Source organism: Onychomys torridus, chromosome 4, assembly GCF_903995425.1.
Source record: "Onychomys torridus chromosome 4, mOncTor1.1, whole genome shotgun sequence".
Taxonomy (NCBI): domain Eukaryota; kingdom Metazoa; phylum Chordata; class Mammalia; order Rodentia; family Cricetidae; genus Onychomys; species Onychomys torridus.
Window position 1 is genome coordinate 56,618,189 of NC_050446.1, and position 27,259 is coordinate 56,645,447.

A 27,259-nucleotide genomic window follows, 5' to 3' on the forward strand; every position below is an offset into this window, starting at 1 on the left:
TTTTTTGTCTCTTGCAACACAGTAACTGCAATAGCCCTAGTGAACATCTACTTAATTTTGTGTAACCCTCACATTAACTTGGGAAGGTAGTTATGATTGCAATTTCACATATGAACAAAGTGATATCCAGAGAGAAGGAAAATATTCAACATTAGTTTGATACCAAAGGCCTTCCCCTTTCCACTCTATATTGTCTATTGACATTGTTCATATTATATACTGTATTTCTCTTCTTCATAAGCATCAATGACCTAGACAATATTTTTAAGCAACACAGATTTTGTGACTGGTCTAGCCTCGAGTATTTGCTTGGAAAACAACCAAATGCTTTAACTTTCCTCAGGTTTAGCATTCATTATTGAATAAATCAAATATCTTGGACATTAAAAATAACCTCAGAGTTGACCACACAAATGCTGTCCGATAGATTTTTCTTCTCAAAGAAATATACTTTTATTACTCTCCATTAAGTTTTGCAATGTAAAATAAAATATTTCTGCTACTGCAGATTCAATAATTGCTATACTTTATTCTAATTATACTTCCTGGTTTACTCCTTTTTTTCTTTGATTGTGGTTGAATAACTTGCAAATATAAGCTATACTTCATTATTCCCTTTCCAAAGAATTCTTCGCTCTCTAAAAATGCAAACAAAACTAATTAAAAATAATACGCATTGGTGAAAAAACACAAAACAAACATATCCCTAATTTGTCTCCTTTGAAAAAGAACAATTACAAATAGACAACTTACCTCAAGCAGTCAGTATTCCATGTAGAATAAGTATTGTATTAGGAGTACAAGAATTATATTAAAATTTGTTCCATAATCTCTCATGTTTACAATGTGGCTGGTAAACTAAACATATTGTCTGGATCCAGTCATTTTATTTGCTGCATAATTCAGTACCCCCAATAAATGGTGTGTACATTTTGTAGTATATCAAGGAACTGTTGCGGGTAATGATCATGACTGGTGGAACAACAGTGAAGAAATTCTGGATCAGCTGGTCTGTTCATTCAGGTATTAGGCAGAATAGGAATGAATTAAAAGTCAAGGAAAAAGAGCCAGCAATAGCACACGGCGGTGACAGAATGGAAGCCGGAGAAAGCAGATGGATGGGACAGGAACCAACAAGGCTCTGAATAAAACTATGAGGCAGTATACTCTGTATCATTTGACCAACACCACCAACAGTTCTCTGGGCACCTCCTTTTCATCTGTCTCATCTTTCCACAGGCAGCTGCTTTGGAAGGATACTAAGGAGTTAGCTTCACCCTTAATAATAGAACTGAAAGTCTAAGACATATTAAGAACTAAGAGATTCTTTAATAGTGAAAGATCAAGCCACTGAGATGCTAGAAGCATCCTTCTAATTCCCTTGACCTTTCACCATAAGGGAAGGGGATAATACTGTGATGGCTCTGGGAAGCCAGACTGGATTTTTGGCTTCCATCTTGGGGATACTGACAAACCAGCAGGAGTTGTTGTTTCCAACAATAAATAATGATGTATGGGGAACTATCAGATCATGCTAGAAAGAAGGTAGGGAAGAACAAAGACAAGAAGGTCAAGGAGCCCTTTTAAAAGTGCATGCATAGAAAACTAGATACCGTTGCACGTCAAGAACAAGTTTCCAAAAATATTTCCCTTGCTTACTAAAGCACATTTAAATTGAAATTTTATTAACTGTAAATATCTATTTCAAGTAGAAAATTTCTTCCTTAAAATTTTAATTGTGTAAAAGTGTTCTTTTTCGTGAAGGTAAGACCAAAACAAAAAGTATCTAACTTTGTTTTCAGAGTTCAGCCATTCACAATAAAATACCGGAAACCTATATTAAGTGTAGATAGCTTAGAAATAACATTACAGAGGATGTCCATTGTTTGATATGTTACATTTTGTCTCATTCTGGATAGAATTTGAATCTTTTTTTTTTCCTCATAAGAGATAAAAATATGCTAATGGGGGGGGTGTGCCGAAGGTCATTTCAAAGCTACTTCAGAACCTTGGCACTATCTGCTTCTTGTCGCATCTCCTAGCCCCCAAATTCAAGCAGTTAGCTATCTCTATTTCCCAGGTCATTTCTTTCCAGTCAGCAGCTTCCCTGTGTGGTATGTCCATTCTTTCTCAGCTCAGTTCACAACTCGCATAGCCAGGACACGCGTTCCTCAAGCGTGCAGGCAGCACCGGGGGAAGCTTTTACACTTGGACAGTACAATCTCCGGCTTCTTTCACCCTTGCCCAACCCCTCAGGCATCCCACACTGAAGCAACGCCTCAAAGACTAGGTCTCAGGAGCCCAGTCACTTGTTCACACGCGCGGGGGCGTTTTATGAGACTTGGCCTGGGCACTTCACCTCTATTTCTGGATGAGCGAGGAGTTGAGAGAAGGAAAAGCTATACGCAAACAAACAAACAAATCTGGCTCTTTGCTGAGCCAACCGCGAACCGGGCGGTTCGGCTCCGGGCCTGTGGGGCCAAGCCCCGCCCGGACTCGCCTACTTCTGCTCACAGCAAGACAGCCACCGGAAGGGGGCGTGCCCTCCTTCGTGGGCGGGGCGCACAGCTACGAGGGGCTGGACTGGGTCTGGCGGGGGGCGTGGCTCGGAAGGGGGCAGGGCGGGGTCTTGGAGTGGGCGGGGTCGGGCCGGCCTGGCGCTCGGCGCCAACCGCGCTTGCCGGAGCCACTCGCGCTCCTGCGCCCCGCCAGGCCGGGTTCACGTGAAGCGCCGGCCCTCCGCCCCTCCCTCCCTTCCTTCCCTCCCTCCCTCCCCGTCCCCTCCTCCTGCGGCGCCCGCTCCCGCTCCCCCCCCCCCCCGGGCCCCCTGCCCGGCTGGGCGCTGACAGCAGCGGCGGGGGTCCCCGCAGCCGCCGCCGTGTCCCGCGCAGGCTCGGGCTGGGCCCGGGGAGCCCCCGGTGCGGCCATGAACCGACCCCTGACGGCGTCGGCAGAGGCGGAGGAGGAACTGGAGTGGCAAGTGGCGAGTCGCAGGAGGAAGGCCTGGGCCAAGTGCCGCAGCTCCTGGCAGGCGTCGGAGACGGAGGATCTGTCCACAGAGGCTACGACGCAGGACGAGGACGAGGACGACGAGGAGGACCTCCCCGGAGCGAAGCTGCCGGCGGCTGCGGGGCGAGGTCGGTGCGCCGGGACGTGCGGGCGGGGAGGTGGCGCGCTCCGTGCCACCGGGCGCGGGGACCGGACGCCCCCCGACCTTTAAACGCGCGCGTGATCGGCGCTCTAGCGCCAGCATGTGCACCTGGCTGCCGGCTGTCTCCCCTGGGTCTGGCGCCCGGAAGGCTCCCCGAGGCTGCCGGTTGCCCCCAGCGGATTCTCCTGCAAGGAAGTGTCAGGATGGCACAGCCTCTGAGTACTTTTGGGGGTCCCTAACGGGCTGTCCTTTCGCTCTGCTCCGCAGGAAACGTGCCCAACGAGAAGATCGCAATATGGCTCAAAGACTGCCGGTGAGTCCTGCTCGCCTTGACCGGGGAGAAGCGAGGGAATCGGCCGTGTCTCTGGGTCCCGTGGCGGCTGTAAGCTAGGAACCGGAAAGTGAGCCGGCTGATAGCTTCCTTCTTGAAGCGATTAGAACTGGAAGTGTTGTGGCCTCTGATTATTTGTGACTGAGTTAACTTTACAGTTAGAACTGTAAAGTTTAGCAGCCCGAGTGTGATGTCAGCATCAGATCAGAAGTCATGGTGATGCTACTTTGGCTGGTCGTGGCATTTCTTGAAAGAATTCTGATGTTTCGTAGATGTTTTATTTATTTATTTTTTTTATTTTGGCATCTGCATATCTGGCACGGAATCATTTTCCTTTCAAACGTGTTTTAGACGAATTTAATTTACTTAACTACACTAACCGGGCTTTAATTTGGGTTGTGTGCCTTGAGTCTCTCTGGGGAGCTATTAAAACTAGCCAACATGGTCCTTGGAGTTTAACTCCTTGAACACGGGTTTGTCAGATGGCATTGGAATTCGAAGAAGGAAATGGGGCTTTGAAGGCATTCAGACTGCATGAGTCTGTGTTACATGCTTTGGCAACCGGCACAAAACTGTTTGATAAAATACAGAGGGTGGGTTGTATTGCAAAGTAAATCTGACTATAGTGAAGTGTGTTTTACATTTATCTTTTTCCAGTTTATTTGCTCTTTGAAAAATCTGTGTGAGGCTGTATAGCTTTTAAACTTTTGTTGGCATTAGTTACTGGGCATATTATTGCTTTTTCAAGTTATGTTTGCCCTAGGGATTATTCCGTTGTTTTTTATTTTGGAAAGTGATTCTTATATATGGTAGTAATGTTTGTCCCCTAAAGACAGTTAGAATATTGGCTGTCTCTGTTTTAGTGACTTGAGTAATTGGAGCCATACTGATTGTTGACTGCAGATTTTTTTTTTTTAACTTTTTTTAGTGGTGTCTCCAAAATATTATGGAATGTATAGACGTTCATTTTAAAGATTCACAGAGGCAAATATATTGCCTCAAGACATCTTTAGGTTAACAACCGCTTAGTTTACCCCTTTGAGTTCTGAATTACAAGAATATGACCTTTACAAAGCACAGTAGCGTGCCAGGGGTTTGGCATCAGAATGGTGTGAAATTGAAAGATTGAAATTTTAAATGTACCTCTTCAAAATGCGTCATGAGAGAACTTACAAAGCAGTATCTTTGAAGTTTCTTTATTGAGGAGTGAAGAGGGTAGTCTATCCTTGCTTTTGTTCAGGTCTTTAAAGTTTACATCTTGGTTCGGATTTAAAACCCATTCCTGAATAAAATTTAAAGGCTTACCCTTAAAACAGGTCTAATGATTTTTTTTTTTTTTTAATCTAAGAAGAAGAGAAAGATCACATTTTAAAGATGATGTGTAGGAATTGGGATTGTAGAAGAAATCATATAAAGTAGACAGGAAATAAATACATCTTTCAGGTAAATGCAAGTAGGAGAATGCTGACATTGACCAGGGCACAAGTTCAGTCCAGAAAATTCCAGAAGTGTCATTGCTAAACTTAATGTGCACAGATTCTGGAGCCTTCTCTCTCTCCTCTCATAGACTTCTTTGTTGTTCTGATAGTCACCCCTATTCAGTACACAAGCAGTATTCATTTGTGCCTGGGAAAGTTGGAACACGGAATCTTTTAATGTGGGCTAGTGTGTTGTAGATTTGACTGCTACGATATTTGCAACTGTAATTTTTAAAAGCAGTGTGCGGTCCTCAGAGTTGAGTGTTGATGTATTTCATATATTATTTGCAAGTGATTTGAAGGGCAGTATTTTCCTTCCTTGATAAATTCTGCAGTGCTCTGTTTTCCCATTGCTATTCATATCCTGAGTGAAGATGTCATACTTTCCCTTCTCTGATGGAGTCTTTATTCATTCTGATAACTATTTTGTTTTTCACCAACCAAATTGACTGAAGCTATGTCTAGGAAGCAGTAAGAATTCTGTGGGGGTTTGGAGGAGAGTGGTGAGGAGTAGAGAATGTGCTTTTGAAGAAGGGGGCCAGATCCATTCTGCCCCATTTGCCGTTTTCTGTGCAGAACAGCACAGGCAGCTGTGGACACAGAGATACAGTGTTTGGGCCCAACTAAGAAAAGAGCCATCAGGAAAAACAACAACAACAACAACAACAGTTTCTTAATGATATAAATTAGAGCTTCATTGAAATGTATGCTAAACCCTAGAATTAAAGGTTTTATCAATTCCCATATGGTACTTGCTCATGATTCTTCTACTTCTCAAAAACACTAATTTTCAAAGAACTACCTTGCTTATGTATTTGCTTGCACTTTTAATTGGCATTTAGTAGCATTTCTTTAAAACAGATAGCTTCCAGGATGGATCCCACTTCTGATAAAGACTGTTAACAGGTAGGAACTGTTACTGAAAACTAAAGTTTGTATCACAGAGTAGAACCTTCAGAATAAAAGAATGTTTATGTGACTCAAGCCACAAAACTAAGTTGTTTTGAGAAAAGTAAAGGTGTCTCTTAATTGAAAACCAATTTTGAGATGTTTGTGTTTGAACTACAAAGAGGGGGGAGAATCAGCATTGGCTGATCCTTCACTCGGACTCCCAGGCTGAGGTGAGGACTTTCCAAAGCTAAGTGATGAAAATGTGTCACTTTTCTTTTTTTAAGTTTAAAAGCAGAAAGTAACTCTTAGGCTTCTCTGTGTTTATGAGAAAGGCTTTTGTTGAGGTAAAGAGCAGCTGCTTAGGTAGTAGTCTGGACTGCCAGCTCCATCGACAGGTAAGAAAGAATTAAGGAACCCTTGAGCTTATTCCCCAACTCCTGTAACTGTTTTATTAAATTAAGTTGCTTACCACTGAAATTTTGTTTCCTTCTAATCCTGTTGTTTTTGTTTTCTGGATTGTTTGGTTGTTTGGTTTTGGTTTGTTTTGGCAGAAGGGATTGAGTGAAACAGTTCCTTAGCCTTTTGTCATTATATTTCCACCCCTCTCTGTTTTTGCAAAGAAAATTACACTTTATATCATGTGCGATTGCCATTCCTGCTTTTAATTACTGCCGAGCAGACCTGTGATTAAGTCATTGCTGGTGACCTGACTTGACAACACGCATTTGCTTAGAAGGACCTTACTTATGTAAGGCACTCACATGCCTGGTGTTTGGGGAGGAGCACTGAGTTGATTGAGATGCTTGCTTCCCTGTAACTCTGAAGTGAAGCCATGCAGTGACAGTTCTCCAAATGGGTTTCCAGAAGACTGAGGCTTCTGTTTCTGTGATTGCAGCACCCCTTTGGGAGCCTCACTGGATGAGCAGAGCAGCGGAGCACTGAAGGGTAAGAGAAAGTTCTCTTTTTTCAAAACCGAGAATCTTCCTTAGTCTTTTAGGTAAAACTGTATGCTTGAATTACACAAGTGAGACTCGTGTTTATAAAATACACCATTCTGAGCTAGAAGCCCAGAGGGAAAATGTTGTCACGAGCCATAAAAGAATTGTAACTTTCAGTAACTTTGTTTCCCAAAGCTTTCCACAATGTCATATTTATATTCTTATTGCCCAGTTAGATATTATAATGGCTGATTAAATATAGACTATGATATGTAAATAAAAAGAAAATTCATAATGAGTGAACAAGGCTAACTTTAGTATAACATTTCTGTGCTTACACTAACTGAACTTGCCACACCTGAAATTTTAACACCTGTGCAAGACAAAATTCTCAAGTTCAAAGTGCAACAAGAATGCACAGGTAATGACAGGGTGAATAAAAAGCATTTGCAGTGTTGGGAAAATAAAGCTTAAGACCCTGATGTAACTTGAAGATGTAAAGGGAATGATTGCTTCAGAACCTGGCTGTCTATGGAACTCTTTGGTAAAAAGTATTTTGTCTAATCAAATCTCTTCAGAGGTATAAGAAATATAGAGTATATAGACCCTGAATTATGGAAGTTTTACTGGCCACAGACATCATTTCTATACAACAGAGAAAAGACTTGTTTGCTTCTTCTTGAAATGACAATCTTAGTAGCTTTTGAGTATATTCAGGTTTGAGATATTTTCCTACCGTTTGTGAAATACTTTGCTTGGTCTTGGTTGACTTGTTTAATTAACGACTTTGTACGATAATGGAGAATGGGGAAGAGCAGAGCATGACAGTATGGTTTCTTAATTTTCACACTTTGCTCTAGGTGTGCTTGTGAGAAATGGAGGAAGCTTCGAAGATGACTTGTCGCTGGGAGCTGAAGGTCTGTTTGTTGAGGAACTGTGTCTTTCTGTAGTTTTGTTTATCTTAAGAAATGTAGTAAAGGCTATCAGATTCAGAGCTCTCCGATCACTTAAAGGTCTTGACAATGGGTCACTTTCACTGTTCTAACTTGTAGGATTCTTTCCTGGACACCTCTGAAATACCATAGCTACATCTCGCTTGACTTAACTGCTTGGAGGAACTGTTGGTGACAAAACTATGGTGGCATAAATGAGAGAAAAACTGTCCCCAAGAGGGACAGGAGCTTAAATATTTATGCAGGAGAAAACTAAGTTGAAGCTTAGTTTTAGTTTGGGGAAGTGGACTCATGTCACACTTACAGCTGTGGTTTGTCTTTCTCCTTATATTTTCCCTCTTCTTCCTGACAGTTAAAGATAAAACACAAAGACCAAATAGAGTTAGAAGTTAGATCATTATGCTGGTGACTATTTCATGGTGCTTCAGTACTGCAAAAGCATGTTGTTAAATTCTTTGTTGGTTTCCAATAAAGCTTTCCAGTATATAAAGCTAAGTTTCACATTTTAAAATGATTTTGTTGTTATTATGAAAGTAGGGCTTTGACTTTGTTTTGAGACAGATCTTGCACTGTGTAGGCACAGTGGCCTTGAATTCCCCATGTAGCCTCAGGCTGACCTCAAATTCACGGTTGTTTGGCTCTTGCCTTCTTGGTTCTGGGATTTGCAAGTGTGAGCCACCATGCTCAAATCCAAATTGATTTTATTTTATTTCATTAGTTAGAATAGGTTACTGGTAACTCTTACAAAGAACTAAAGATTTTTGTTTAAATGCTAAAAAAGTAGAAGCTTATGAAGAGTGAATTTATCCACTGAATTTAGTCTCCTTGATACTTTGGTTCTTTAACTCCATTTGTAAACTAAGTTACTTATTTAGAACATTGTAGCATTAGAAAGTTCAGAAAGTTTAGAATACAAATGAATATTTTCATTATCTCTGTCAATGTATTTTTCAAGAACAAATGGAAACTTTAACTTCCTCTTTCAAGTTAGTGCTCTTAAAAATCCCATCAGCACCTTAAGATGCTTGTCCACATCTCTGAAAGCAGCTTTTGATGCCTTTCATATTTGCCTGGGTCATGATATCAAACAATATTATTGGTAGGATGTACAAAGAAGCAAAAAAAAAAAAAATTCTCACCATTATGTACATCAGAAATGAAAAAGTTAACTGCTGAAGTGGATATTTTTGTTATTAAACTCACTTGTTTTATTTTTCTATAAGTATGATAAAATTCTAAACATTGGCTTCGATTTGCTTTGACCTTGTTAATCTAGGATAAAGTTGAGAGGATTTTTTTTTTCTTTTAAAGGAGACGTTACAGCGAAAGATGTAGAGCTTTTCATGTTGTCCTGAAGGCTGGCACTAACTTTAAAAACACATAAGAAATATGTGCATATTATGGTTCTACTTAAGGGTGCCCAGTCACATGTGCTTTTAAGATGTTCTTGGTTATCAACTTTGAAATTTGATAGTACTACATATACCAGCATATTCTGTTTGTCTTCCTTATTACTCTTCAGCCTGGTCCAGAAATGTAATCGATTATTTTTTAATCTTTTTATTTATTTATTTATTTTCCGAGACAGGGTTTCTCTGTAGCTTTGAAGCCTGTCCTGGACTAGCTCTGTAGACCAGGCTGGCCTCAAACTCACAGAGATCCACCTGCCTCTGCCTCCCGAGTGCTGAGATTACAGGCATTCGCCACTACCGCCCGGCAAATCTTTTTATTTTTAAACACTCAAATAGGAGTAGTTATGCATTGCCAGAAAGTACAAGCAACCCCCAAAAGCTGCTGGTCCAGTTCTTGCTTCTCTGTACAGCAATTTCAATAGTGGACATTTAACAAGTCAACTGTGACAATATAGATAACCTATCTTCTCCATAATTGTGCCATTGTCCTTCTAACAACTGTGCCCTCCGTTTATTCATTTTGTATTTGTAGCCAATCACCTCCATGAACCTGATGCTCAAGCTGAAAACTGGTATGTACCTGTTTGGTTCTGCTTCTTTCCAAAAGAGAAAAAGGGTTATAGAAAATCAAGTTTTAAAGTATCTTCTTATATTTATAGCAACAATATCTTGGCCAAAGAGAGAAGACTACAGTTTCATCAGAAAGGGAGAAGTATGAATTCTACTGGGTCTGGGAAAAGCAGTGGTACAGTGTCAAGGTGAGTTCTAGTGAGACTGCGATTATATGGTGTTAAGGGGACCTTCCACTCTGTGATTTGATGCTGAAGTGTATGAATCAAAGGGAACCTAAAGTGTTTCATTAGCACCTGTAACTAAGCAAATAAAAAGCAGTAGCTATGTTCACAACAGTGCTGGAATCGAGTAATGAGTGATTAAAGTTATGTGAGCATCTGGAAAGAGAAACTCCATATTGGGGTAACTTCTATTTGGAAAGAAGCAAAACTCCCTGCTCTGTGAGAGCCTTGAGTAACTCTGACATAGAAATCAGCATAAACCTCCCTAATTAGAAGCTTGATATTTAAAGCTAAATTTGTTTTCAGCGTGTTAAGCCAATCTTGAAAATGTGTGTTAAATCAACTATGTGTGCCTGTGGAACCAGTTTTTAAATTGCAGTACAAATTATTGTATCATGACCTAGGCACATTTCTTTGAAGCAGGTATAACCGTCCTCTTTACCAGTTCCCTCCCTAATGCTCTTGGTCCCTTATCGGGCCCCAGGAAGTGTGGATTATCACTGGAGTGAGAGGGTATGGTAATGTTGAATACCCAGCAGATCGAGAGCACGAGTTTCCCTTTATGTAACCTATATCCTCCTCACCTTATTCTTCCTCCTTCCTGAGTGGATATGGGAAGAGAAGAGCAGGAGGCTCCTCCCCTGCTTTCTGACCCCTTTGTCTCCTTCATTGCTTCTTCTACGATAGTCACCTCTTCTAAGACAAAAAACGTCTGCCAAGCTTATGTTTCCCAGCTGGCTCCTCAGTACCGAAGCTGTACTAATTTCCTGAGATGTTTTTCCTTTCCATCTTCCCTTCAGTCCATTCTTTCCTTACCATGCTTGGTCTGTTTTAACTGGATTGCTTTACTGAAGAATCCCTTAAAAATGACCAAGAAAACAAGGTGAGGCATCCCTTAGAGGTCTATTTTGTTTCTTAGGGGTTAGGTGTCGGGATTTAGTTTCTGTCTTTCCAGCGCTAGCACCCCGAGAACATGTGCCTATCTGTCCTTTCTAAGGGAGTGCACAGTATTGGAAGATATTGGAACAAATATTGGTGTAAAGAGCAGAAACTGAGGGAATGCAGCTGGAACTGTGAGGTTTTTGACAATGCACTGTGGACTACAAGTTCATGTTACAGCTCTCTGTTCCTCTTCATTCGTTGTAGTGTTTCAGAACTGCTGGAGCTTTATGAAGAAGATCCTGAAGAAATTCTGTATAATCTTGGATTTGGACGAGATGAACCAGATATTGCTTCTAAAATTCCTTCCAGGTTTTTTAACTCATCGTCCTTTGCCAGAGGCATAGACATTAAAGTATTTTTGAGCGCACAAATGCAACGCATGGAAGTTGAGAACCCAAATTATGCTTTGACAAGTAAGGCTTCTGACGTTAGTGCATTGTCGTAAAGATTCAGCTCCAGGCCAGGTGGGCTGGTTTAGCACCTGGCATTTAAAAATAAGGTTCATAATAGAATAGCTCTTTTACTCATTCTGAATTAATTATCCTATTTATAGAGGTTATTCCATCCCTCCTTCCCCATTAACTCATCATCATTTATCTGCAGAACCCTTTATCTCTAAATTGCATTTGTTCAAGAAAAAAGAAGTAGGGGGAGGGGTTTGTTCATTTTAAATAAAAAAATCAGTCTATTTCAGGTGCTTTTCTATAAATCTAAACTACCTTGGCCAGGTGGGTTCTTTTCACCCATCTCTGCTTTTTTTTCTCTGTTAAATAGTGTTTAAAAACAGGATTCCTCCAAGGTTGTGCATAGATCAGTGTAAAATATATGCTGCTGTGTTTTCTTAGGATGGCATTTGGAAGAGTCTTAATGGAGCTCATGACCGAACAATAAATCATAACTAGGGATCAATAGCTAGTTCTCTCAGGTTCAGTACTATCATCATTTTTTTGTGCTTATTTCTAATTTTTTTAGAGTATAAATTCTAATGTTCACAATAAAAATCTTCTTTCCTATTCTATGAATGTAGAGATTTAAATGTTCACTTAGAAGAAAATGATTTCATAATATTTAGGATCTAAATTTAATTACTAGAATTCTAAACAGCATATGTTTACTGTATGTACCTATAATATAAGCATAGAATTTGTTTACTATAGATACATACATGTACCAGAAGCATATAATTGCTTTCTCTTTTTTGTTTGTAGGCCGGTTCCGTCAAATTGAGGTGCTTACTACTGTGGCCAATGCGTTCTCTTCTTTATATTCCCAAGTCTCTGGGACACCCCTGCAGAGAATTGGAAGTATGTCTTCAGTGACCTCCACCAAGGAGGCAACGGATTCCCCTCCTCCTCTAACTCGAAGCAACACTGCAAACCGTCTGATGAAAACACTCTCCAAACTAAATTTGTGTGTTGATAAGACAGAGAGAGAAGGGAGCCCCCCTAGTGAGAGAGCAAAGAGTCTAAGCATCTCACTGGCTGAGGACAGTGGCAGCAAGAGTGACCCCAAGCTGCAGAAAGTTATGAAGAAGAAGGAGTCCTCTTCTACACTGGCTACAGTTACAGAAGAAGTCTCAGGGAGTTCCTCGACCGTCACAGACAGTGTTGATGCTGACAGACTCTCTGAGGAAGCAGATAGTAGCATTAGCCACAAGAAGGAAAGCGAACAAAGCAAAGAAGCTCAGAGTCTGGAGAATCAACTGCTCCAGAAGCCTGCTGTTCCAGAATCTGACTTGGGTTGTGATGTCACCATGTCTAGGCACTGCGAGCTGAGAAATGCCCCTGCGTCCACAGGTGACAGAGAGCCCTGTGCACCACTGGCAATCCCGTTCATAAGGAATATAATGACGCAGCAGAAAGACTCCTTTGAGATGGAAGAGGTAGGTCAAAGAGGCCTCTTAACAAGTGAAGAGCCAGAAAGAAAAGCTCCAGGAAGTGTGTAAAAATGGAGGGAGGAGGGAGGCTGCTAACAGATTCCTAGACGGAAATTGTCCTTGTGTTGACTTCCTTGTTGTGTGCTTCACAAACCAAAAGATGGTTGTAGAACTATGGGCTGTGGGGCCCCTCGGGCCAGATTGTTGTCTCCCAGACGGCAATTTATCTGCAACTGTTTTTACCTCAAGCCTACGATTTTGATGTCAGAGAGAGCCTTGAGAGTGTACATGCAAATCCAAATCAGTATTGCATAATAGTGAACGTGCAGAGACCAAACAGATGTGATGTTTAGTCTTAAAGGGTCCCAGTGAGGGTCCAGGCAGCTTGTGAATAGATACTGGTGTTGTGTGCCTGAGAGGGAGGGTTCTAGAAGGCTGCCCAGTGGGGTTTTGTAAGCCCAGGTCAACATTTGGTGACTTGTTATTTTACCGAGTAATTCTCTTGCTAGATAACATAGAATTTGCATTCAAGAAGGAAAACTACTCACGAGATTCACCTAGAGCTCCTTCTAGTCTATAGGGACTGATAGACCAGAGATTTCCGCTAAGTGGTCTGCGGTAGGCACCTGCAATGCAGGAGGGACTGCTGCTAGGCCTGAGGATGCTGCATGGAAAAGTGCTGTGTCATGTTACACAGGAAGAAACTGAGGTCTATGAGTTGTGGCCATGCGTAATCCAGTATGCCACTTTTCCTATTCAAAATACCAAAGGTTGCTTTGGTAATAGCTCATCTAGCTTTGGAATCACATTTTCTGCCATTGAAGAACAGAATAAGTAATGGTGCCCATAATGTTCTCTTAGCTGAGTTTTGTACCGGTCACATTAGTGAAGATTTTTTCTCATTTCAAAATTTCAGTTGTTCATTGAGCTATTTATAGTTTTTTTTGTTTTTTGGTTTGTTTGGTGGTTTTTGGAATTATTAAATATAAATTATACTAAAAGAGTAAAATGAAAGGGGACTAGAAGAAGCTCTTTGGAATAGTGTGCATTTTTCTTGTAGGCTACTTTTCCCTAAACCTTTTCCTGTAGTTTATATTTCCATTATTTTTTAAATTTCTAAAGTAATTTATGCCTCAGTAAAATGAGTATGGAAGAGAATTATGATGGTTGCTTTAAAACTCTGGCTGTCCTATTGACTCTGCTGAGTGTTGTTTTGGTCTAATCAGTCCTAACCAGCAAGTCCAATGCGAACCTTCCCCATGCCCACTCCTCTGTGCTGAGTAGATCTGACAGCCCACACACTTCTGCACTGTGCCTACCGCAATATACAGACCTCTACAAGCTGTGCACTATCGAAAAATTTCATGTTGTTGACTCAGTTTAGACAGCAGTAGGTTGGCAGATCTTTTTTTGTGATTTCTAGGATTTTCAAGAATTCATGAATTCTAAGCAAAAATGTAAGGGGCAGTTCTCTGAAAGGGTTCGATAACATTCATGAGAGGTCCCTACACCTGTAAAATGGTAGATGCAGTGTGGTGAGTTTCGTCATTGACCGTTTTCATATGCGCCCTCTGCTGGCAAAACCAGTTAATGACAAAATAATGTGCACCTTTTTGTGTCTAAGATTACATGAATTGTTAAGAATATTAGATATTTGCTCTGTGTGTGTGTGTGTGTGTGTGTGTGTGTGTGTGTGTGTCACTAGGAATGGTTTTGTATGTGTATAATACTAGCATCCAGAGAACTGAAGCAGGATGACCATGAGTTTGAGACAAGCTGAAGCTACATAGCAAGTTCTAGGCTAGTAGCCTGGTATACATAGTAAGATATTTTCTAAAATAAACAAATTATTCTGTCAACTTTGTCTATTGTAAACAGAGGAACTTTAAGGATAACAAATCTTTGCTTTTTCATATCTATTTAAAATATGCATCAAAAACCTAGAATTCTGTTTTCTTTGGGAACTTCAGAGCAAGCTTATAGAACAATGGATAAAGCAGGGAAATGTGTTATTTTCATTTCCTTGTAAGCATGATATGAATCGTACTAGCAGACAAAGAGAACAGTCCTCCTGAGGCCTACTTACATCCCTTCCAGAGTAACTCGTACTGGTTCTTTCTGCCTTTGGTTGGGGTCTGGTTGCTGTAGATAGTGTTTGTTCCTGTGTGAGAGGCAAGTAGATACAAGTTAGAACTCTTTCTCTGAGCAGTCCGTCTCAGCAGCAGCAGCTGGTTGCGGTTCTTTGGGTGAGGCGCCTCGTCAGCTGAGACAGGAGGTAAGAAGTGACAGGAACCAGCACCTAAGCGGAAGATACTTGACTGTGAAGAGAGCCAGACAGACAAGACTGACACAGGCCTAGGAGACGTGTCTGTTTCTTCTAGGTGAGAAAAGAAAAAGGTGGAAAAGCCTGTAGACTGCTTTAGTTCAAAGTCAGCTTGCCTTCGAAAAAACACTTCAGACTGTCCACCGTACCCAGAAATTCTAAACCCTTTCTCAGTTTTTGGTTGGGGTATGGGGAGGGGATTTTAATTCTTAGTGGCATAAATAGATAATTTTTGTTTGTTGCTTTTTGTTGACTTGTTTGAATATAGTATGGTAACTGCAGGGAGTTAGACATCAAAAGTCTGATTAGACATTCACAGTTCAAGTGTTCCTACTGAATGATCTTGTTTTGTGGATAAGGTATGTCTATACTAGTGTTGGGAGCCCATCCCTGTGTGCCAGGTGGTCCTCTCACAGTGCTAATGAACTAGTTACATTGTTCCTAGGTGCACATGTAATGTTTCTTGAGCTCCTAAAGTAACTGTTTCTAATCCTGTCTTTGTACTTACTATTGGTTTTAACTAATACGGTTTATTGCATTTAGCTTCTAAGTTTTAGAGTTTATTTTATTTTTTTGTCTGAATTCAAACAATCCAGATCTGTAAAGTATTTGAGGAATAGCTTACATTGTTCCTTTGGCCCTCAAATTTGACTGTGAACTTTGTTTCTTGAGACAAGTCTTGCTGTGCAGCCAGGGTTGACCCTGATCTCATACTGATTCTCCTGCTTCAGCCTCCCAAATATCGAGACTATAGGCATGTCCCACCATGCCTAATCCTAGCTCTAATTTCCTAAGATAAGATATGAATTCTAAAAATTGATATCTGCTCTAATGTCCCAAATAGTCACTGGGCTTGTTACTTTTTTTTTTTTTTTTAAACTCTGAGATACCATAAGTCTTTTTTTTTTTTTTTTAATTATGTAACAGTAGGAACAAACTCTGTTGTGTTTTAAAATAGCATTTTTCTTTAAGGTAACTTACAAGTAGTTACAGAATCAAAGACTAGTACAAAGAAGGTTGTTTGCAATCATTTTCCTCCCTTACATCTTCCTGACACTTAGGTACCACTTCCCAGCAGTGGCTTTCACTGTCTCACTGAGGGATGTCATATTTCCTATGATGTCCAATGGAGATGGTCAGGACATGGTCAGGACATGGTCAGTGATGGGAGGCTGAGAGGAATCTTCTATGGTGTGTCATGGCTACTTCGTATTTCAAAGTTCACTTGCAGTTACTTTTGATTGGCTTAAGGACTGTGGTAGAAGAGTTTTCACCCTGATTTTGTAATTGCAAAAACAGATAATTATTACAAATAATTTTAGAAGCCAGTAAATGGCATTAGTAAGGCTTGAACTTTTGGCTGTACCATGCATTTACCATGGAACAGATAGGTGGACAGAGACTAGTGAGGGCAGTGGACGAGAGCTCAAGTTCTTTTCACAGCCCCATACAACTTCTTTGCAAAACATTCTTTGATTTATTTTTTCTTTCCTTTTTTTTGTGATACAACACATAATGTAATTCATAATTTAAATTTTATTTCAACATATTTTATATTTATATTTGTATACAATGACACGAGTGATTGGTGGTGTTTTGGTTCGAGTGAAGGGCTAGATGAGAGCTGCATCTAAAAGATATTACAATCAAGAAACGATTGTACAATCAAGTCATGATTGATACACAGACACTGATTCAGAAAGCTGTTCCCAGAACATTAGGAACAAGCAAGTTTATTATTTTGGCTTAATGTGGTTTTTGTCTGTTTTCTTTTTATTATGGAAAGTTTTGAACTTACCTAAAGTTTAGAAAACGTATTACTTATTATTCAGTTCAGTTATGTTTGATTATATTGTTAAGAATGTAATCAAAGCCACCTGCAGCACACGGCCAGCTTACCACACAGCTCTAGGAAAGCTTGCTATGTAGATCTTCATTCTGTATTGTCTTCCTGATTTTCCACTCAAAGCTGACTTTTGCATAGTTGTGACCAATAATAGAAACTAAGAAATAAGCTGTGACTCGCTGTCTTAATTCTGTGAAGTTTGCTGACTGAGAATAGGCTTACTGATGTTAGTTTTGTAAGTAAACAGAATCCTCTCAGTCGTCAGTGCAAGGATGAAGGGCTTTGGAATAGAAGGAAAAGTCTTTTTCTCCCTAGAATAACATCATGAAGGACAGACAGAGAAGGTAGCATGTTCTTTAAATCCACACTACTTTGTGATTAATTTAATCTCTAAGGAAATAGAATATTTGCTAATTTTACATTTCAAAGTGAGAAATAGTAATTTGTTGTGTCTAAGCTAGATTACTAAACTATAAATAGTTATCTGGATTTCTTTTGAACTCTTTCAATCTAGTTAATGATTGGTTTTTAGAGATCTGTCTGTATTAGGTTGGGCCTGAGTAGCAGCTAATAATAGGCCTTTTGTTGAATATAAAAAGAAAATGTGTTCTGTTCCCTAGCACTTAAAACAATGGTTTTCCGGTTGAACTTATATCTGCTGCTTTGAATAATATAATTTTTAAATAGTAGCAAGGATCAGTAGAGCTTACTTTATATGTCTCGTACTCAGAAGAGTGTTAAATGGTCAGTACTTTCAGTTTCTTCAAGTCATAACTGTGTTCATGGGACTCTATAGCATATAGTCATCACATTACATCAGAAATTCCTGAACTGGGTAGTAGTACCGTTAAATTTTGTGGAGGTGGTATGTATGTATGTGTTGTGTTTATATGTGCATGTGTGTTGGCTGTCTAGTCATTCCTACAGGATATTTATTAGTTTTGAATTAATTTGTAGCTTGAAATACACAAGGATCCAAATTAACACCTTGTTTGCTATTTGCTCTTTGATTTGTTCAAGTTTGAAAACCTGTGTTTGGTCATTTTGCCTACTTTTATGTGGTAAAGTGTTGGAAATTAACATATGCCTCCTCCAAATGATACAAGTTATAGTAGAATAGCTAGCTAGTATCTCCACAGGATGATGGCGTTTAGAATCAAAATCTCCTGCACAATGATATATTTGTGCAGGTAAGAAAAAGACAGGTAACTTTTGTAGGTTTGGTACCTCCATTAAAGAGAATTTTTTATAGAGATTTTTATGGGTAAGACTTTTTAAGGTTTTAGTTGTATTAAGACTTATTTTCCACTTACATACAGACATAACTAAGATAACACCACATATAACAACATTTCTGAAAAGTTGCCATAGATTAAAGATGGCCCATACCAGGAAGTTGCCCAAATGTTAAACTTCAAAGTTGTTTCAATCTGAGGAAAAAAATGCTAATCTATGCATCAAATATGGCTCAGTAATCACTTCCTATGATACACAGATTAATATTTTTCCTCAGATTGAAACTAAAGTTTAAAGTTTAACATTTGGGCAACTCCCTGGTGTGGTAGCATTTTTTTACAGTTCTGTCTGTGTGTTACTTTGTATGTTATTTCTCTCCCAGCTGCCTAGGTAGAGTGCTGCATGTCACTTGGGGAAGTAGGTCAGAAAACATGGCTGTGGGACATGCTGACAATTTGAGATCAATGTCTATATGATGTTTGGTACACTTTAGTTGGACTGATTTGTTTAATGAATTGCCATCAAGAGATACACAGTCCTTGGCCATAGATTCTCTTAACTACAAAGGATTCTCTTTCAGGTTCAGAGCACAGAGGGGGAAGCACCTCACGTGCCAGCCACTTGCCAGCTAGGCCTTGCCAAGGCGAAAAAAGGTAAGTGGACCACTCCCCACAGCTCCCCATAGTTATTCTGTGTTGTTGGCTATGAAGGAAAGTGGTTTATGTCTCAGTGTGTGCAATAGCAGTAAGTGTGAAAAGGTTAGGATATAGGGTGGGATGTGTACTATTTCTTCATATAATTGTTGTGGGGTTTTTATGCAGGGGAGATTTTTATGGTTATAAACTAATACTAGATTGTTTATCCTGTAATGACCTCATTAAACATTTCTGGGTACTCTAAATATTATTCAAGTCTGCACATGCACTGAAATAGAGTAAGACTACTTTTACATTGTTATGACTGAAAACTCTTATTGTTCTGTGCTTTCTTTATGCACATATATCTTGTAAGTATAAAACATGCAATATGACTGGCAAAAACTCACTCGCAATAGTTAAATCAAGTTAAATAAATTCAAAGTGTAGATCAAAGGTGAGTGGCCATAGATGCCATTCTTCTCTTGAATCATTAATTATTGACCAGAGAACCTTTGGATCCATTCCTTACACTTTGACTTGCACCTAGAAAATGCCATCTGGTTTTAGATTTACAAAGCTTTTGATATTTAGAGAAAGAGGAAGAAGTTAAATGACCACTGGAGGTAGGACTGTTTATTTTTAAAACTTTACACATACCAAACCGCCTTGCTTTTTTTGTTTTTTAACAAAAATTTATATGTATGTTCCTAGAATAGAAAATTACATGTTTGTCCTCCTGATCTCTGAAATTCCTTTTGAGGGCCAGTTTGCACGTGACTTTTCTTTCATTGCAGTATGGCATTAAAAGACTGGAGCCTTTCTCACTGCAGCTGCACTCAGACACTAACTGAACTTTCTCATTGGATTTGTTCTCTTTCTTGAGTCCATAAATAAATATATCTGTTTTTGAGGTGTAAAGTGATGCTTAAATCTTTGCCTTAGGTGGATAGGCAAGGGCCATATTGGGCAAAGCAACTTGTCATGTGTCAACAGAGGATAGACTAGAATAAAATTGCTTTAAGTTGTCTTAGGGAAGTCGTGGGTGATGGGTAAGATGTATTCAGTTTATGACCAAGTCTGAGTTTCTTCTTCTCACAGGCTTTAGTCTCTTGTTTGTTACAACGTAAGCAGAACTATTTATTCATATTAGTGAATAAATCTTTTATAAAGTAACAGTAAAAGAGCTTTGTGTGTCCATTCGTGAGAAAAGGGGACAGGAAACACCCACATTTTATCCATTTGGGAAGGTAGCCTATTGAATTCTGGTAATGAGGTATGTCATTGACTGATCATAATTTCAGAATGAGAATCATCAGCAGGACACTCATTTCAATGGTTTAATGGAAACAATGCACAGCTTCACTAGGAGAACTTTGCAGGTTGAACTCCCCTGTCTCCTGTGCCTTAGAAAGGTTCAGTGGCTTAGCTCGTGTCCCAGCCCAGTGTTTATTGGGTAGCTTCACACCCTAGAAGGCCAACACCCTAGAAGATACAACATATTTTTCTTAAAAATCTAGAAGAGTCTGATTTTATTCAGTTTCTTTGATACTAATCAGATACTAATTAAATGTTTCTTCTAACTTTTAAATTTAGGTACCATTCACTGTCTTCAGAACTGAGGATTAATCTTTCTTAAACCTAAATTTCTCTAGTAAAGAATTGTGGTTTCATTTTATAAGATTTCCTTGTTTTACTTTATGTATTTTGCTTGTATGATGTGCCCAAGGAGGCCAGATGAAGGTGTTGTGTCCCCAGAACTGGAGTTATAGTTATTTATAAACCACCAGTTGGGTGCTGGGAATTAATCCCAGGTCCTCTGCAAAAACAAATGTTCTTAACTGCTGAGCCATCTCTTTAGCCCAAGAGAACTATGCTTTTTATGGTACAGAAATGCCTGCCTAAAGACCTTAGATTGGGATATTTAGACCTTTAGAATATCGTTTGTATATTTTTAGGCAAGGCCTTTCTCTGGAGCTCTGGTTGGCCTCAAACTCAAGCTAATTTGTCAGTCTCTCTGGGATTATAGATGAGCACAGTGCCTGTGTGCTTTGTAGCTAAGGGAATGCTTTTCCTATCTTCGGAAATAGTTCCAGGCAATGGAGGGCTGTGATCCCAATCCACAAAGGAGAGAAGTTACTGCTGTGCTCCATGAAGCAAAAAAGACACTTAGGCTCGTTGTTCAGTTCACTTCCCCATGCCCATGCCTGTAGTATCCATTGCCATTCAAACTGTGTGAGTCACATGGTGCTCAGCTTGAGGGCAACAGGCTCAGACCTTATTCTGCTGCACATTCAACAGATCTTTGAAGAAACTAAGTCTGAGCTAGTCATTCTGGCTCCTCTGAAGTTCCCTTTTCCCAATCAAATACATATCTAGATCAATTATATGACTGCTTAATTGTGTTGAGAGTTACAACTGAGTCATTAAGCAAACATTGCCATGTTGTTCTACATACCAGAACATTAAGAATAAGTAAAGTTTCCAATTTCATGGGCTCATAGTTATAAAACAAAACATAACAAAGACATGGAAACACCAGTACAGTGACAAGTGCTCTGACATAGATTGTTCATTTATTGTGAATTCATTTTTGAATGGATGTAATACCCCATTAGAGCTGGTGGTAATGGTTTGTTACAATTCAGTTTGATAATTATTCCAGCATTTCTAGGTTTGGTAAGGATATGGAACACTTCCTTAACTCATTATAGAGCTTAACTCATCATAACACTATTATAGAATTATTCTCAGTTTTTAATAGTGTCAAGTCACTATTTCATGAACCCTAAAAGTCCATTGGAATGTTTTTAAACTCAAGTGAACTTTAATTTTGGATTTCATTTAGTCATATTATCTGGTTTAAATTATTTGGTAAAGCACTGTATTTAGCCTGTTGCTTCTGAAGTTCTTCAAGACTCTCTTGTCTCTCAGATCCTTGCAAATGGACTAGCTCTAACATCCCCCTTTATGGTAGCTCTAGTGTGAATAGAACGTCATTTTGCTTGCTGTACTTAGCATCTTTCATAAAATCACATATACATATGTATATTATATACATATATATATATTAGAGCTTTATGATGTAACAGTAAACATGTTTTACAATATTAACAATGTTATATATTAATTGGGTCTTTGACTTTAGTGTAATTGTTATGAAAGAATTATTTCCTAATACAAATACTTATGTCATTAGAAACATTAGAGATATTTAAATAACCTCACATTTCAAATGATTTAGTTTATTGCCCTTAATTTCATTCTTTCATACTAAGAAGATACAGACCTTTATTAATGCATTCTGCATGTAAACTTCTAATTTTACTTCTTAACTATCTTTTATAGATTTATAGTATGTAATTTTTTGTTTTATACAGCTTTTCTCTATAGTAAGACTTAATTGGATTTACCAAATACATTATAATTTGAGCCTAATTAGCAAGTGAATACTGAGAGTTTCTGATAGAAAATCTGATCCAGCTTTTATTTGAACTTACCATGCTTTGAAGCCATGATTTTTCAAAAGTAATTTGTGTTGCTTCGTTAGGGATCATATCTAGGCTAATGTTGCTGCCAGTGCAAGCCTATGCAGTGGTTTTGGTTAACAGCAGGTTTCTACTGACAGATCATCTTTTGCGAACTGCAAGTCAGCATTCCGACAGTAGTGGCTTTGCTGAGGACTCTGCAGACTGCCTCCCTCTCAATCATCTTCAGGTACTACTTCCTATTTTAATAGGCACTTTTGTTAATATTCATTTTAAGGCGATCGATCTATCTATGTGTCTTATTGCAAGGTGGTCTATCCAATGGAAATAGGAATAAAATGTCTGGAATGTACATCTTGGCTAAGTATTTGACTATAAATTTCAGGTTTTACTCATTCATGATCTCTGAGTATTTAAAAAACATCTTAGTTTTTTTATTACTAGTGACTAAATTACTTTGGTCATTAAAGTACTTGGCCTGATTTTTTTCTTATTTGCTTCCAGCATTTTATAATAACTTATTTGAAAACTCATATTCTTGCTGATTACATGGACTTCTGTGAAATGTTTTGCTGTGTTAGGTAACCCAGAAAGCAGGTACTTCTTTATCCTTGAGCAGCTGCTGGTTGGTTGATATGTAGAGTCACAGAACGAACAGAAAAGGTATTCAAAGTGTCTTTAATAAAACTTGAAAATTGAAATAAGGAGAAAAAGAATAACAAGCTTTCTAGAAACATGGCATTTGAGGGGTAAACAGGCAAGAAAGTCACCAAGAAGACCCGGAAGAGTCATTAGACGAGAGGAAGCGATCACAAGGGTCCACTCTGACCTGCGTTGTTGGCAACTGAGAACAGCTAAGGGAAGGGTCATCTTTCTTTGGAGTTCTGGCCACTAGTAGGTTGCCCATGTTCAGTGGGCGGTCCTACACCTCAGTACATATTGGTAAGACTGATTAGACTCGGTGTTTTATCAAGATAAAAAATAGGTTATAAAGTTGGGAGGGGGACATGTTGTGGGGGTAAAGGGGGAGCTGGGGTAGAGAAATGGAATGTAGTTATAATCATATTCATTGTGTTCATGCATAATATTCTTAAGAGAATAAATTTAAAAACTATTGAAAAGCCTTTGGAGAGAATTCTTCATGTTAAAATGGAAAAATGATAATCAGTAATATGAAAGCATGGTATAAAACTTATTAATAAAGGCAAGTAAGTCTCTGCTCCCCAAGCTGTAATTCCCTGACTTGAAATTTGCAGCTTTACAATGCTGCTAAAGTGGCATTAGTTCTGTAGAAATCTTTGAATTCCAATATTTGATTGTATCTTTTATTATACAGAACAGTAACAGTGGATGCAATCTGGTGTGTGTTCCTGGGAGGGAATGGGCAGTACTCTACAGTGTACTGTGTGTTAGTGTTTTATGGATATTGTGTTTTGAGTTTTTGCATTCCATCTTGTCAACTGAGTGGCCATTGTCTCTCTTGTACTTATACAATTTTGTTTTTCATTTATAGTATTCAATAAACTACATGACCCTAAATATTTTATTAATAAAATAAGATTTATTTTAGATAATTTTGCTCACCTACTGTAAGTTAGTATAAGTGGTTTGAGCATACTTAAGATACAGTAGGTTAAGATATGTTATTTGACAGGTTATGTATATTAAATACATTTAAAATAAAAAATAATAGAGTGTGCAAAAAAAATGGGTAATGGGAAGAGAGTATATAGTGTGATGAAATAAACAAGGTGAAGGCAGCCTGAGACATATGTTAGTGATGAGGAAGGAAAGAAGACCCTTGGCTAGGTTAGCAAGTAAGAATGACAGCCTCCTTAAAGAGATCCCTATGTCTTAGCATGAGCGGGAAGTTGTTCAGCTAAGGGAAGGGGCCACAGTGTAAGAAGAGTTTGATCCAGAAGAATCTGAGCTGAGAACATGGAGAACCCTGGTCCTAGAGCCGCCTGATCACACCCCAGCATGGTGAGGTGTGGGAAAAGAACATGATTCCTCTCAGAACAGAGAGCAGGTAGGAAGAGCTAGGGAAATCATAGCTATTGGAGGAGGACAGTAAGACATTTTTGCCCAATTCTGGGAGTCAGTGTCATATGTTGGAAAAAAAATGTAAGAAGAATAGATCTTCAGTCCCTTGCTCAGCCGTCATCAGAGAAGCTTCCTCCTGCAGCAGATGCAAATAAATACAGAGCCCCACAGCCAGACACTATTCAGAAAATGAGAGACCTGGGAACACTCAGCCCTAATGGGATGTCCCATTAGGCCTCAGAGAACCCTGTGGAAGAGGAGGCAGAAAGAGTGTGAGAGCCAGAGGGGATGGAGGGCATCAAGAAAACAAGACCCTCTAAATCAACACAACTGGTGCATATACCAACTCAAAAAAAAAAAAAAAAAAAAAAAACTGAGGCAGCATGCACAGGGCCTGCATGGGTCTGCTTCAGATGGGGCCCTAGGGTTTAAAGGAGAAGTGGATGCATGCCCCAATCCATAACCCAGAAGCAATCTCCAATTGATAACCACTTGTAAATGAAAATTTAGTTTTCTCCAAAGCAGTCTTACTGGGAAAACAAACTACTCTTAGGGTAGAGACTTCATATGCAGCAGTCGATGACCAACAGAAAATGAACTCAATGGCGTCTTTGGAGGTTCCTTGTCTCACAATGCCATGTCAGGGCTTTTCTTTTTTTTTTTTTTAATTTTTATCTTACTTTTATTGTATCTTTTATTATTAATTGTATGTTTTACATTAAATTGTATTATTAAAATTATATGTATATAATTACAAAAAAAAAAAAAAGAAGAATAGATCTTAAACAGTCTCGATGAATAGCGGGGAGGGAGGCGGTAAAAGCCAGAACAACCACAACAGGAGATGGTTGAGCCCAGACACATCTCATCTGTAGTCTTTGGCCAGCGCTATCTCTGACTTTATTCCCATCCTACCAAATGTTTTCTGTCGCAGGTTCACGAAACCCTGCAAGCCATGGGGAGCAGTGCTGACAGCTGTGACAGCGAGACCACTGTCACATCCTTTGGTGAAGACCACGTGACTCCTAAAGTACAAGACCAGCCGTATTTTAATGAGTCAGAAGAGGAGTCTCGCGCCCCTGTTCAGAAAGGAAAAGCCAAGGTGGTAATAGCTGCTGACGAAAGAAAAGCAGACAACCCAGATTCCCATCTATGTGAGACTGCAGAGAATACTGGAGAGAAAGAGTCCATAAGGAGTCCCGGTGACCCTGATGCTCAGCTTCTGGAAATGGAGAAGGATGCAGCTCCAGGCTCAGCTGGAGAGCTCCAGAGTGGAGGTAGTGGAGACAGTGACGTGGAGAAAAGCAGCGAATGTGAATTTGCCCAGTACACCACACACCATATTCTCAAATCCTTGGCTTCCCTTGATGCCCAGTGCAGCGGTGTGAGCTCTGAAAAGAAAACGGGGTTCCCCTCTTCCCTGGATCGAGTGAATACTGCCTTGCAGAGAGCTCAAATGAAGGTTTGCAGTGTGTCTGGTCAAAGAGTAGGGCGGAGCCTAATAAAATCAAAGGATCTCTTGAAACAAAGATACTTGCTTGCAAAAGCTGGCTATCCCCTAAGAAGGTCTCAGTCTTTGCCAACCACCTTACTGAGCCCAGTAAGGGTCGTGTCTTCTGTCAATGTGCGATTATCTCCAGGAAAAGAGACCCGGTGTAGCCCACCTTCCTTCACCTACAAGTACACATCTGAAGATGAACAAGAATTGGAAAAGGAAGTGATTGAACATGATGGTCAGTCTGTGGTTAAATCCACCATCTTCATCCCCCCATCCTCTGTGAAGAAAGAAGAAGCCCCTCAGAGTGAGGTCACAGGACTGGCAGAATGCCACCATGGAAGGCTTCCCCCTTGTCCACAGTTTGCTCCAATATCCCAGTCCACCTGTTCCCTTCACTCTGTCCATGAGTGGCCGGACAGGCCCCTGTGTGAACACATGAGAACTCTGAGTGCTCACAGTGTCCCCAACATATCAGGTGCCTCATGTAGTGCCTTCTCTTCTCCTTTCGGCTGTCCCTATTCACATAGACATGCTGCCCCCCGAATCAGGACGTGTCCTGTGAATCCTCCTTCTGCCATAGAGATGCAGTTGCGAAGGGTGTTGCATGATATTAGAAACTCACTCCAGAGTCTTTCACAGGTAAGATAAAAGATCTTTATCTTTTATTGCTCTGAATTCTTCATAATTCACCAGGAAGCTAGACAAACCACTTCAGCTTATTTTCTTACATGCCTGAACTCATCTGTACCAGCTCTCCTAGACACATACCTCCTGTTTTGTGGGGGAAAGCTGTAACTAATCCTGAACAGTTAATTTCTGTGCTGAGAGCCTCCTCTTTGGAGAGGAGGAATTGTCTCATGGTATTTCCCCCCTTTCAGCCTATAGTCATTCTCATGGTCTGGAACCTTTGATTGTCCTGTTAAAAGCATCTTCTAATCCTTTTTCTCCTTCTCTGCCGTTTGGATGTGTTGATCACCTCTAACTTTCTAAGTCTTCTCATTAGCTCTGCTTGCGCAATGTTCTCCTGGTTCTTAGAGCTCTCTGACTAGGCTTTCCTCTTCATCTGCTGACCTCTGATGCTGGCCTCCTTGGCACAGAATTAGTCTGTTTCCATGGGCTCAAAACTGGAACCACTCCGAAGAGAATCAGGTAAAGTGTGAATTCTGAATGCATGCCATCTGTTACAGTGAAATAGTGGACGGGAAGCCACTTTGGTAAAAATCAAAGCTGCAACTATTCAAATAATAAGATACACCTTTTAAATACCATCCTTGTACCCTCCACCATTGTCCCTAATGGTTTGCAGTCTGGCCAGAACATACCTATTTCTCCTTCCCCATAAAACATAGTTCTGGCTGTGACTGAGCTGTTCAGCATTTTCACTGCACTTCTGTGAGGCTGGGAATTTTCAGAGCCTTCTCTCT

The 27,259-nt window shown here is 39.8% G+C and overlaps 1 protein-coding gene across 2 annotated transcripts in view; it reads left to right on the top strand.

Annotated features, from left to right (window-relative positions):
- Positions 1-2,644: 2,644 nt before the first annotated feature.
- Itprid2 (ITPR interacting domain containing 2) overlaps positions 2,645-27,259 on the top strand; it is a 38,102-nt gene continuing 13,487 nt past the window's right edge. Inside the window, exons 1-11 of one of the 2 annotated variants that reach the window (XM_036183921.1) lie at positions 2,645-3,137; positions 3,419-3,464; positions 6,747-6,796; positions 7,650-7,706; positions 9,687-9,726; positions 9,814-9,912; positions 11,095-11,303; positions 12,099-12,772; positions 18,752-18,824; positions 22,435-22,523; positions 25,272-26,474. In XM_036183921.1, the coding sequence (XP_036039814.1) occupies positions 2,927-3,137; positions 3,419-3,464; positions 6,747-6,796; positions 7,650-7,706; positions 9,687-9,726; positions 9,814-9,912; positions 11,095-11,303; positions 12,099-12,772; positions 18,752-18,824; positions 22,435-22,523; positions 25,272-26,474 (2,751 nt within the window). In that variant the 5' untranslated portion in view covers positions 2,645-2,926. Of the gene's footprint in view, positions 3,138-3,418; positions 3,465-5,834; positions 5,867-6,746; positions 6,797-7,649; positions 7,707-9,686; positions 9,727-9,813; positions 9,913-11,094; positions 11,304-12,098; positions 12,773-18,751; positions 18,825-22,434; positions 22,524-25,271; positions 26,475-27,259 lie in introns of those variants that run through there. The other variant, XM_036183922.1, reaches the window with a different exon arrangement.